The 13,841-nt window shown below is 38.7% G+C and overlaps 1 protein-coding gene across 1 annotated transcript; it reads left to right on the top strand.

Annotated features, from left to right (window-relative positions):
• Nucleotides 1-7,548: 7,548 nt before the first annotated feature.
• Nucleotides 7,549-8,952, top strand: LOC118350931 (zinc finger protein 233-like). Its single transcript, XM_049109796.1, has 2 exons — nt 7,549-7,862; nt 8,195-8,952. Exons 1-2 carry the CDS (start codon nt 7,549-7,551, stop codon nt 8,886-8,888), a joined length of 1,008 nt encoding a protein of 335 aa, XP_048965753.1. The 3' UTR covers nt 8,889-8,952.
• The last annotated feature ends 4,889 nt before the right edge of the window (nt 8,953-13,841 follow it).

Raw genomic sequence — 13,841 nt, 5'->3', positions numbered from 1 at the left:
ACTTCTGAGTGAGTTTGACAATTCTCAGGCCATCAAGGACCACATCCTTCCATTGCTCCTTGAGAGAACTAAAGTATTTTAGGAGAAACTGAATAGACCAAAAAAGAATATTGGTTACAAAGTAGTATATTGTAATTTTAAAAAGACTCTGGAACTAGACTTTGGTTCAGCGATTTGCCAGTTGAGTAACTGCAAACAAGATGCTCAACCTCTCTGTTCCCCAGATTGCTTGTGTGTTCAGTATGGATGATAAAGTCTCTTCTGTTGTGAAGGTTGGAACTTTATGCGTGGCATGTAGTAAGAGATATTCAGTATTAGCTATTATCTTCAACAGATGAAATTATTACTATATATTACAAAATTCTAAGCCAGGGAACAGTATAGCTGTTGGCCAAATCCAGCCTGTATCTTATTTTTGTATGGCCCAAGAGCTGAAATTTTACATTTGTAAAGAATTTAAGGAGAAAAAGAAAGTTAAAAAATTGTAAGGAGAAAGCAAAGAATATGCTAAAGTTAATGTATATGGACTACAAAGCCTAAATAATTTATTGTCTGGCCCTTAAAAAAAAAAGATTATTTTAGAGAGAGAGAGTGCACAGAGTGGGAGGAGGAGGGGCAGAAGGAGAAACAGTCCCAAGCAGATTCTGCATTGAGTGGGGAACCTGATATTGGGCTTGATCTCAAGACCCTGAGATCACGACCTGAGCCAAAACCAAGAATTGGATGCTTAACTGACTGCACTACCCAGGGACCCCTGTCTGGCTCTTTATAAAAAATTTTCCCCTTGGTGTGAGCAAATTTCAGGTTCTCAAAATCCCTTCTGAGATATACACAGAATATGTGATAAAACAGAAGGATGTTATCTCAACTTAGCACTCTTCAAACCACAGGACTTAAAACTTTGAGCACTTTAAATCTTCAGGAGGTTTAAAAAAATGCCCAAAGCAACATCAAAAACTACATTTTTAATACAAAGTTATGATCATAAGTGAAACAGTATGCTGCTATTACCTAGTTAACCTGCAGTTCCAAGAATAGATGCTATTTATTTCTCCATTTTTGCATGTAAGAAAATTTAGGCTTAAAGACATTAAGTATTTTCCCGAAGACAGTGGGTAATAAGTAGCACAACCAGAGTTCGAACGCAGGTCTGTCTGACAGACTTCAAAGCTACTTTTAACTGCCATCTGCATGAATTAAATTGCAAGGCCACAACCCCTAAAAATTGCAGATGCAATTTTTAGGGGTTGCATACAGCATTCACCCTATCCCATGTGAATGAATCATGAATGTAAGACTGGAAAATCCATAGACAAATACCAGATTAATCTACAAAGCCTTTTGTTATATTTCTAGTCGGGTTTTTTTGGTAATAATAACCCAAGGGATACATTTTATATTTAGTGTTTACTTGACTATATTTCTGACCTTATTAATGCAATTAATTTTCAAAAAATTTTCTTTGATGTTCTCAAGTATAAGTTTTAAATATCTATGAAGTCAATTTTGCAATTGTTCTTTTATAGATGAAAGAAATCTTTGCTTAATACAAGGTCACAAAAAAAATCCAAGGTCACAAAGATTTTCTCCTATGTTTTCTTATACTAGTTTTCTAAGTAGGTTTTACATTTAGGTCTATGATCTATTTTGATCATTCATTTTGATACTTGTACATGATACAAGATGTGCTTAGGTTCACTTTAAAATGTGGATACCCAGTTATTCCAATACTATTTTTGTTCAAGAGATTATCCTTTCTCCATGGAATTGGGTTTTGCACCTTTGTTAAAGAGCAATTGACCATATATAAATGGGCTTATTTCTGGACACTATTCTGTCCTATTAATCTTTGTGTTTATTCTTTTATCAATACCTCTTATTCCTGATTACTGTAGCTTTTTAAAAATTTTTATTTATTTATGATAGTCACACAGAGAGATAGAGAGAGGCAGAGACACAGGCAGAGGGAGAAGCAGGCTCCATGCACCGGGAGCCCGACGTGGGATTTGATCCCGGGTCTCCAGGATCACGCCCTGGGCCAAAGGCAGGCGCTAAACCACTGTGCCACCCAGGGATCCCCTGATTACTGTAGCTTTATAACAAGCCTGTAAATCAAGTAAAGAAACTTTGCTTTTTCAAAATTTTTTTAGCTATTCCAGCTCTTTTGCTTTAAGCTGTAGAAGGATCTTATTGATTTCTTTAAAAAAAAATATTTGCTAGGACTTTGAAGGGAAGTGTGTTGGATGACCTCACATCTTAAGTCTTCCAGGCCATGGATATGGCATAGCTCTATTGAGATTTTTTATTTCATCAGTGATTTTTGTTTTTCAGTACCAGATTTTGCCTGTGTGTTGTTAGACCTATACTTAAGTATTTCCTGAAATTGTTTTGTTCTTTGTAACTTCTATGTATATGTGGCCCGCAAAATGTCTATTGTCTGCAAAGTTATTTCTTCTAATCCAATCTGTTTTTTTTTTTTTTTGTCTGTTTTTCTTTTTTATTGTACTGTCTGGGCCTTTCAAAGAGCTGTTGAATGGGAGTGTTGAGAGCAGTCATCTTTGCCTTTCTCTTTCTTTCTTTAATTTTATTTAAATCCAAGTTAGTTCACATATAGTGTATTATTAGTTTTAGGGATAGAATTTATTGATTCATCAGTTGCATCTAATGCCCAATACTCATTACATCGAATCAGTCTGCCTTTCTCTTAAGAGAAAGCATTTGGTCTTTTAAGTGTTATATTAACTGTAGGTTTTGCAGATGCCTTTTCCAAACTTAAGAAAGTCCTTCTATCCTTAATTTGCTGAATTTTTGTATCATGAATAGATATTAAATTTTCTCAAGTGATTTTTCTGTATCTATTATGATCACATAGTTTTTCTTCTATAGTCTATTACTATGGTAAATTACATTAGTTTTCAAATGTTGGAACAGTATTGCATTCCTGAGATAAACCCACTTGATCATGGGGTATTTTACTTTTAAAATATTGTATTCTACTTGTTAATAGTAATTGTTGAGGAATTCTGCATGTGTGTTTACGAGGGATTCTGGCCTGTAGTCTTTCTTAAAGTAATGTCATTTTCTCTTTTTGGTAATAAGGTAGTGCTGGCCTCATAAAATGTGTTGAGAAGTGTTCTCTTCATTTCTATTTTCTCAAAGTGTTTGTGTAGATTTTATCTTATTTTTTTTTATTTTTATTTATTTATGATAGTCACAGAGAGAGAGAGAGAGAGAGAGAGAGAGGCAGAGACACAGGCAGAGGGAGAAGCAGGCTCCATGCACCGGGAGCCCGACGTGGGATTCGATTCCGGGTCTCCAGGATCGCGCCCTGGGCCAAAGGCAGGCGCCAAACCGCTGCACCACCCAGGGATCCCTGTTTGTGTAGATTTTAAAAAAATATTTTATTTATTTATGAGAGACACACAGAGAGAGAGGCAGAAACATAGGCAGAGGGAGAAGCAGGGTCCCTGTGGGGGAGACCGATGTGTGACTCAATCCCAGGACCCCGGGATCACGAACTGAGTCAAAGGCAGGTGCTTAACCACTGAGCCACCCAGGTACCTCTGGGTTTTTTTCCCCCTTAAATGTTAGTAGTATATAAGCAGTCTAGGCCCGGTTTTGTTGTTTTAGAAGTTTGTAAAATGTGAATTCAATGTCATTAATGGATTCAGGAATACTCTGGTTGTCTATTCTTTTTTAAAAGATTTTATTTATTTGAGAGAGAGAAAGTGTGCACATGAACAATGGAGAGAGGGTGAGGGAGAAGCAGACTCCCTCTGGGGAGCTGGGCTTGGGGCTCCATGTGGGGCTCAATGTAGGGCTCAATCCCAGGATCCTGAGATCACCACCTGAACTGAAGGCAGATGCTTATTTGACTGAGCCATCCAGGCACCCCATTGGTTGTCAATTCTTGAATGAGTTTTGATAGGAATTTTGACAAGGAATTTGTTCATTTGATCTAAGTTGCCACATGTGGCAAAATACTATCATAACATTCTCTTACTATCCTTTTGATGTCTTTAGGATCTGTAATCATGTCTTTTAGTCCTGCCATTGGTAATTTCTTTTAGCCTCTTTTCAAAGTTTATTGCTTTTTTTTCTCTGGTGTGTTTCCTCTGTCAGTTTCATTGATTTCTGCTTCTTTTATTATTTTCTTCCTTCTGCTTGCTATAAGCTTCATTTTCTTTTCTTTTTTTTTTTAACTTCCTATGGTAGAAGCTTAAATAATCGATTTAAGAGCCTTTTCCTTTTCAAAACAAGCATTTAATGCTCTAAATTTCCCTCTAAGCATGTCTTAGCTGCATCCCACAAGTTTTTTTTTTAAGATTTTATTTAATTATTTGACATAGTGAGAGAGCACAAGCAGGGGGAACAGCAGACAGAGAGAGAGAGAGGGAGAAACAGGCTCCCCAGTGAGCAGGGAGCCCAACATGGGGCTTGACCCCAGGACCCAAGCCAAAAGCAGATGCTTAACTGACTGAGCCCACAAGTCCCCTTGTGACTTCCTTTCTGGTTATTTAATTTCCAGATTTGGGGGGTTTTCCTGTTCTTTTTAGAAGATTTTATTTATTTATTCATGACAGACACACAGAGAGAGACAGAGAGAGGCAGAGACACAGGCAGAGGGAGAAGCAGGCTCCACGCAAGGAGCCCAATGCGAGACTCAATCCCGGGACCTGGGGATCACGCCCTGAGCTGAAGGCAGATGCTCAACTGCTGAGCCACCCAAGCATCCCTTGGGATGACTTTTTATTGAAATATATCTTAGATACAGAAAAGTGTACAAATTATAAATATACAGCCCCATGAATTTTCAGGGTGTAAAATAACTTGTCTTATGGTTCTTTTTACTGAGGCACAATTTAAATTTATACATCTTAAGTATGGAGTTTGGTGAGTTTTGACAAATGGATACTCCTCTATAACCTGTATTCCTTAGAATGCTGAATACATCTTACAGCACATTCTACCTCTATCTCCCTTATTAAATGCTCTTTTGGGGGATCCCTGGGTGGCTCAGAAATTTAGCGCCTGCCTTCTGCCCAGGGCATGATCCTGGAGTCCGGGGATCGAGTCCCACATTGGGTTCCCTGCATGGAGCCTGCTTCTCCCTCTGCCTGTGTCTCTGCCTCTCTCTCTCTCTCTGTGTGTGTGTGTGTGTGTGTCTCACGAATAATAAATAAAATCTTTAAAAAATAAAAATAAAAAAATAAAAGTTCTTTTGGCAAACATCAGAATACCCCAGGATTTTGCATTTTGTCTATCCATCTAGGTGCCATGCTCCATCTATGAGGAATATTCTTGAGGTCTATTTTCACTGCACAGAAGCACAAATTAAAGGGTTTCTTAATCTTTACAAACAAACTCACAGAGAATAGTGCCAAGTGGATCCTACTGCCTTCACGCCTCCTGGAGACAGCTCACATAAGCAGAATAAACTAGCATGATTAAAGGATTACTTTAGAACATTGTGTGTGTGTGTGGGGGGGTGGATTTTAGAACATTGTTAATGTCTGATCTAGAGTTTCTGTGGCACTTGTATTTATTTATTGCTGTATAACAAATTATGCTTAAACTTACTGGCTTAAAATCACAAACATTTATTTACAGTTTCTATGCGCAAGGAATCTTGGAGCATGTTTCTGGGTGGCTCCGGCTCGGGATCTCATGAAATCCCTGTCAAGGAGCCGCCATAGCTGTAGTTTTCTGAGGTCTTGGTGGGGCTGAAAGGTCTGCTTCCAAGATAGGCTTATTCACATTGTTGTTGGCAAAATACCTCAGTTCCTCGCTAGCTATTTGGGGGTCTCAGTTCCTTGCCAAGTGGGCCTCTCTGCAGCCCTGTCTGAGTGACCTCAAAACGTGGCACCTGGTTTCCCCAAGAGCTAGTGGTCTAAGAGAATGGAAAGCAGAAGCCAGCATATGTTTTATGACCTAACCTTGGAAATGATGTAGCATCATTTCTGCCATATTTTGTTGGTTTCAGAGACCGATCCTGATACATTGTGGGAGGGGACCTTTATAGGGGTAAGGATGCCAGGGGGCAGGGATCACTGGGCACCATCTTGTATGTTGACTACCACAGTAGCTTTTGTACAGATATGAACCCACAAAACCTAAAAGATGACATTAACCATTCAGGTTTATCAGAAAATCCAGCCATATTAAGTGACCACAATGGTCATAGGGTTTTTACTCCCATGGGATGTGTCCACTGTGAGAATACATTTTCTAGGTTTTTCTTCTAGTTATAATGTTCATCAGTTGAATATTATACATTAGGACTTCACTGAAATAAAGGAGAATCCTCTCAAATTTAGCTTGTTTAATGTGTGTTTACTAGCTAAGGATATAAAGGTACCATCTCATGGATTCATTATTAGGACAGAGGAAGTATTTCCTTTTGCAAATGCATTCTTTTCATTTTTAAAAAAAATATGTTATTTATTTATCCATGACAGACACACAGAGAGAGGCAGAGACACAGGTAGAGGGAAAAGCAAGCCCCACGCAAGGAGCCCAATGTGGGACTCAATCCCGGGACCTGGGGATCATGCCCTGAGCTGAAGGCAGATGCTCAACTGCTGAGCCACACAGGTGTCCCTTTCTTTTCACTTTTCTGAGGATGTCCTCTCTTTTTTTTCTGTGGAAACTCTTGGCATCACAGGATAATTCATCTGTAAACAACAAAGGACAGATTCAGCCTTTTCTAGCCATTTTTAGTTTATCTTATACAAATATGCAGGTGATATAATGTTTTAACTATGACTTTGTAGCTCTTATACACCTGCTGCAGAAAGAGGCAATCATTATTTAGGTGATTATTTTTATGAACAAGAAAGTAAAGTTTTCCTCTGCAAAATCTTTCTGGGACATCTTTTTATTGCTCTGTAGCCTTGTATTTCTATTTTGACCTCATACATTAGTTTTGGTATAACTGTAAATGAGTCTCCTTGGCCCTGAATGGGAAGGAGCCTAATCATTGCCTCTTTGTTTCTATAGACATGAAAAAACCAGTGATAAAGTCAAGCTGAACTCTTCACTGGTTCGAATAGGGTCTCTTGGAGTGATTGACCTGTGAAATATTTCTGTCTCTGAACAAACATTCACTTGTGTGCATTTTCACCTCTGAATCTTCTTTATCCTTCCAGGACTCAGGAATCAAAACAGAATACAGACTTTTCAAAAACTGGGATTAAGATACCTTTTACATGAAGATGTTAGATGCTGACAGATATGGGAACAATTCACAAGTAAATTAACCAGAAATCAAGACTCAGTAACAAATCTGCAAAGAAAGAAGTCCAAGTTGCCAAAACAAGGTGATTCCTCCTGTCAGATGCAGGCAGGAGAATCTGCTCAGGTTTCTGAAGACGAAACTATGTAATAAAGCTTCACGGGGAGAGTTCCAATATCAAAAGCCAAGAGTTTCCAAATAAGACCACCTGGGATTTCTGCAAGAAAATCTATCTGAGAGAGCCACACAACTATCAGAGTAGGTGTCATCAAGTTGATGTAAAAAATAAACCATATAAGTGTGACCATTACGTTATGACAAAGATCTCTCATCGTCATGATGATCAGGAAGTTCACAAAAGCAAGAAGTCTTATAGCCACAATAATTGTGGAAAAGACTTCATGAGGAAATCATGCCAACATACTATAACCCACTCAGAAGAGATGCACTATGTATGTAGTGAGTGTGGGGAGGACATCGGTGACAGCTCAGTGTTTTGCATTTGCCAGAACATTCATGAAGGGGACAAAGGTGGTGAGAATGATAAGTGTGATGGGGGCTTCAGTCAGAGCTCACACCTGCAAAATCATCAGGGGTCAGCACAGGAGAAAAGCCCTACAAATGTCAAGTATGTACTAAGAGCTTCATCCAGGACTCCTGTATTCCCACTCGCGAGCCCCTCCGCCCAAGAGGGAATCTGTACAGGTGTGACGTGTGGGAAGGGCTCCAGTCATAGCCTAGATCTTAACATTCACTGTGTAGACAGCACTGGAGAGAAATCCTCTAAACATGAGATGTATGATAAAGCCTTCAATTAGACACCACCACTTCAAGCCCATCAGAGATCCCACCCTGGAGATAAAACAAACAGATGGGAGGCATGCAACAGGCTAGTTCATCAGAATCCTGGTCCTCATCAGAGAGTTCACTCTGGAGAGAAAACACATAAATGTGAAATAGGTGGGAAGGACTTCAGCAAGGCTCAAATCTTCAAGCCCATCAGAAAATCCACACTGGAGAGAAGCCATATAAATGTGATGTGTGTGATAAGAACTTTAGCCGAATTCCCATCTTTAGGCCCATCAGAGTCCACACAGGAGAAAAGCCATTCAAATGTGACATATGTGGTAAGGGCTTCACTCAGATTTCACATCTTCAGGCCCATCAGAGAGTCCACACAGGAGAAAAGCCATACAAATGTGAGACATGTGGTAAGGGCTTTTGTCAGAGTTCAAATCTTCAGGAACATCAGAGAGTCCATACTGGAGAGAAACCCTACAAATGTGATGTGTGTGGGAAGGGCTTCAGTTGGAGCTCACATCTTCAAGCCCATCAGAGAGTCCATACAGGGGAGAAGCTCAACAAATGTGAAGAATGTGGGAAAGGCTTCATCAGGAACTCCTATCTTCATGTTCATCAAGGATCCACACGGGAGAGAAACCACATAAATGTGGCATGTGTGGTAAGAGCTTCAATCAGACCTCACATCTTCAAGCCCATTGGAGAGTCCACATGGGAGATAAACCCTACAAATGTTTTGACTGTACTAAGGGCTTTAGTAAAAGTTCATGTCTTCGAGTTCATCAGAGAGTCCATAATAGTGATAAATCCAGTTCATGTGATGAGTGTGATAAAAGTGTTCTTCAATTTGTAGACTTCACATTTTCTTCCAAAAATCCACACAGCAGAGAATATTTATAAAATATCATGTCTTAATAGTTCAAGAGTGAGCTGAACTTTTTTACAGTCATCTCAGTTCCATTGGAGGAAACCTATTTGTTGTGTGAATGTAGCCAGTGTTTCAAGCAGGAGTCAAAATTTCACAGTCCTCAAGACATAGAAACCCCATGAGAATGGTACAGTAAGTTTCAGTCAGAACCTTCACATCCAATCAAATTTACACAAGAGAGAGGCCTTAAAAGTGATAACTAATGTCAAGATGTTAGCAAAAGTATACTTGCGGACATGACAAACCCCATGTCCGCTAGAAGAGAAGCTCCATGGGGGCAGGAAGTTTGTTTACTGCTGAATGACCATGACCTCAAACCAGTTCTTAACAAACAGTAGATGCTCGGGAAATGCCTAATTTGGTGGCTAGGAAAACCTACAATAAATAAGACAAATACTTAAAAATTTTAAGGAGCTCAACCCTAGTCATAATCAGTTGTACCAGGAAATGGATTCATTATTAATTATTTTATTTGAGAGAGGATGAGTGGGGGGTAGGTGGGAGCAGGGGCAGAAGGAGAAGCAGACCGCCTACAGAGCAGCGAGCCTGACAAGGGGCTCGATCCCAGGGCCCTGAGATCATGACCTGAGCTGAAGACAGATGCTTAACAGACTGAGCTACCAGATGCCTGAGGGAAAAAATCTTGTAAGAAGCTTTAAAACAATTCAAGGAAGTGACCACTTAATAAAAATACATAAAATCTGGCAGCCCCGGTGGCACAGCGGTTTAGCGCCGCCTGCAGCCTGGGGCGTGATCTGGAGACCCTGGATCCAGTCCCACGTCAGGCTCTCTGCATGGAGCCTGCTTCTCCCTCTGCCTGTGTCTCTGCTTCTCTCTCTCTCTGCATCTCTATGAATAATAATAAAAAAAAATACATAAAATCATGCAATCTGCAATTTGAGTGTAAGATTTTTTTTGCAGTTGGCTCCTATCCTCTGCACGTCTTCACTTTTCCAGCAGTAATAAGCTGAGTTTTTATATTACCATTTAAGACTTTGTACATCATCAGTTATGTATAGTGTAAATCTCATTATATCTTTTGTGTCTTTTGTACCAGGAACAGACTGAATGAAAAAATATGTTTGTTTTTAACTCCATAAGATCATGAGAAAGGGGTGTGGAAAGAGTGGGAACATTATAGCATGCATTTTGGACAATGAAGAAAGCTATTAAGGCACAGAGCATTTTGGATACCACCCCACACTTCCCAGCTGCTTCAGTAGTTTCAAGTGTGCTTGGCTGAACAGTTTACTTCGGTGTATATTTACTGGAGAGAGGGAGAGAGAGAACAGTTTCTCACAATTTTTTTTTTTTTTTTTTTTTTGGCCCTTACCTTCCAGGACACTGAATAGTTAAGTTCCATGTTACTATCAAAAGTTCAAAGTGAGTAATGCTGTGCTTTGTCATTTCAAGATCCCAGGGTGGGATACTGGATCTCATGGCTGTTTATCAGGATGTTTTCAGTTGTAAGACATAGAAAGCCCAGTTCAAACGGAGACAAAAGGAGAATTTATTGGTGTGCATAATTAAAAAAAATATGGGTAGGATCAGATATAGGCCCAGTTGAAATTGGCTCTGGATCAAGTCTTCTGTCATTTTCTAACCTCTGCCCTTCTGGTTGAATTAGTTCTCACATTCATTTTTTTTTTCCCAACCTACTTTTAGGAAATTTATTTAAAGAATTGACACTCTATTAACTCTTCTAGCATACTCCCCTGTCTGTATACTTCTAAAGTAGTTGTTTTCTGAATCTCTTGTTGTTCGTTAGTTACCAGAGGTTTGGCATTTTCCTAAATATTCCATATCTAAATGATAATATCTGTAAGGTTACTGTGAATTATGATTTGCTATTTTTATCATGCATCTGTGTTCTGGAGTATCTTTTTCTTTTCTCCTGTGTAAATTAGGGTTTTTTTTTTCTAAAAAATAATGCCTGAAATTTTTTTAAAGCAAAATAATTCAGAAAAGGCACTAATGCAATACTGCGGACATACATAAACAATACTGAACATTTTTAGGATATCTGTGTGTATGAATACAGATCTATTCAGGTTTACAAAACTAGAATAATATGCATTCTATGTTGTAACTAGATTTTCTTCACTCATTAATACATTGGGAACATTTTCCATCAATATTGATTTATAACATTTTAATTGTGTAATATTCCAGTAATGCAGACATATCATATTTTAACCAATTTCCTACTGATGAATGTTCAGTTTGTATCTTCTAAATGGTTCAGCAAATAATTAGAACAGTGATATCTATCTTCAAGTTCTTGTACTGTTATTTCCTTGGAAGAAGTTTCTAGAACTAGTGCTGTATCCGAAAATAGTAACTTTTAGATTTGGTGTATACTGGGCTGCTATATTCCCAAAATACACAAGACTGTTCATTTCTCTCAACCCTTACGAGTAAAGGACACACAATCTTGATGGGATAAATATGACCTCCTGGTATTCATCTTGCTTACCAGAAGAAAAGAAATCCTCTGTGGAAAAAGACACTAGACAGAGCCTCCACATATTTTTATGAGCAATGTCTGGCATTAAAATATAAATTCTTATGAGGAAAAATAATGATTAAATACCCAAAGAAAAAGATGGTTGTAACTGACCCATAGTGATCTAGAAATTGGATTTACCAAATATGGATTTTTAAATATCTTTTATTATGTTCATGAAGATGTGGACAATTTCACCAGAGAACTGAAATCTATTTTTAAAATACCATCAAACAGTTCTGGATTTGATAAATACAGTAACTCATTAAGAATTTAGTAGATGGGGGCAGCCCCGATGGCTCAGCGGTTTGGCGCCGCCTTCAGCCCAGGGCGTGATCCTGGAGACCCGGGATCGAGTCCCACCTCAGGCTCTCTGTGGGGTGCCTGCTTCTCCCTCTGTCTGTGTCTCTGCCTCACTCTCTCTCTCTCTGTCTCTATGAATAAATAAAATAAAATCTTTTTTTTAATAAAATAAAATCTTAAAAAAAAGAACTTAGAAGATGGACTTAAATTAGATATGGCTAATGCTGTTTATTCTCAAGTATTTTGCTCAGTAGACTGAGCAACTCCAGGGCAGACACCATGTTTTATTGTGTAATATCTATGCAGTGAATGTTTGTAGAAGTGATGAGGCTTCAGAGGATAGGATCCTTGCTGGAGAGAATGAGTTTTGGGAGCCCTTTGGGCAACACGTCCCATGAACAAGTCTTGCTTTTGAAAGTTAAATCAGACAACTGTTTTTTTTTTTTAAGGTTTTATTTATTTATTCATGAGAGACACACACACACACAGAGAGAGAGAGAGAGAGAGAGAGAGAGAGAGAGAAAGGCAGAGAGAGGTACAGGCAGAAGGAGAAGCAGGCTCCATGCAGGGAGTCCGAAATGGGACTCGATCCCGGGGCTCCAGGATCATGCCCCAGGGCTGAAGGCAGCACTAAACCGCTGAACCACCCAGGTTGCCCAAATCAGACAACTTTGTCAATAAAAATCTTTCCTGAGATTTCTTTCCAAATCAGTAATTCTGGAACTTCCCATCCTTGGTAATTAAGGCCTAGGTAGTGTGGCTGCATTTGGGAGACTTAGAAAAGAAAAAAGAACATGGAGGATTTGATTTAGAAGCACAAGAAGAGAAGTGAGAATGACAAGGGTTGGTGGGGGCAGGGGGGCAATCTTTGCAGGTAAGAAGCCAAGTGAAGATATCTTCAAGGAAAAGGGTAGATGAGGAAATGTTTCAGGCTAGGAGGAGCCAGTTGTCATAGCTGGTAAATGTTAAACTTCCTACCAGGTAATGCCCAGGCTAAGTAGTTAGGAGGGCCAAGCAGACCTGGTTTTATGGATTCTTTTCTGTCATTTGCCTTCTCCTGTTCCAATGGAAGACAGTTCAGCAAATTCCAGGGAAGTGAGATGTCTTTACATATCTTGTCTAATCTCAGAGATGGATATGTATGTCCAATGAAGGAAGCTTAACATCCGTGGGGGGTGAGGAGTACTGCAGGGTCACCATTCTTATGTATTGGAGCCTCAGTAAAGTGAGTGATAGTAATCCTCATTGCAACATAAGAAAATAGGCTTGGGAAAATTAAAAACATTGCCCTAGTCACACAAGTAGCAGGATTTCCACAGGTTGTCAATTTTCAATATTTTAATTCTTTAAAAAAAAGATTTTATTTATTTATTCATGAGAGACACAGAGAGAGAGGCAAAGACATAGGCAGAGGGAGAAGGAGGCTCCCTGTAGGGAACCTGAAGTGGGACTCGATCCCAGGACCCCAAGATCGTGACCTGTGCCAAAGGCAGATGCTCAACCACTGAGCTACACAGGCATTACAAGATTTTAATTCTTAATTATGAAAAATTTCATAAAGAGAAAATATAATGATTCCCCACATACTGATCTCTCACATTCAAATTACCAGGATTTTACTACATTTGCTTAATCTATTCCCTTTTACTTTTTATTTTATTTTATTTTATTTTTTATTTTTTTTTACTTTTTATTTTAAATGCTGAAATAATTTAAAGCAACTCTGATATTTTATACCTATTTCAATAGGCATTTCTTAAATATTGGCTTTTTTGGTTTTTTACAAAACCACAAAGCCATTATGAAACCTAATAAAATAATCAAATTTCTGTGATTGCTTCAAATGCTTATTTTACAGTTTAATCTACATGTTTTTTCATTTCTTATTTTTTATTTTATCTTCCTTCATACTGTTTTTGTCTAATTTTAGTATTGAGATTTTATTGCCCTCTCCTATTTTCTGGGAGAGATTGTGTAGAATTAGTTCTGATTATTCTTTACATGTTTGGTAGAATTCTCCAATGAAACCATCTGGCCTTGGGTGTTGTGCCCAAGGGTACAAATGTGGA

Source organism: Canis lupus, chromosome 1 (genome assembly GCF_003254725.2).
Source record: "Canis lupus dingo isolate Sandy chromosome 1, ASM325472v2, whole genome shotgun sequence".
NCBI lineage: Eukaryota > Metazoa > Chordata > Mammalia > Carnivora > Canidae > Canis > Canis lupus.
The sequence above is the reverse complement of the archived record's forward strand: the minus strand, read 5'-3'. Positions and strand labels throughout refer to the sequence as shown.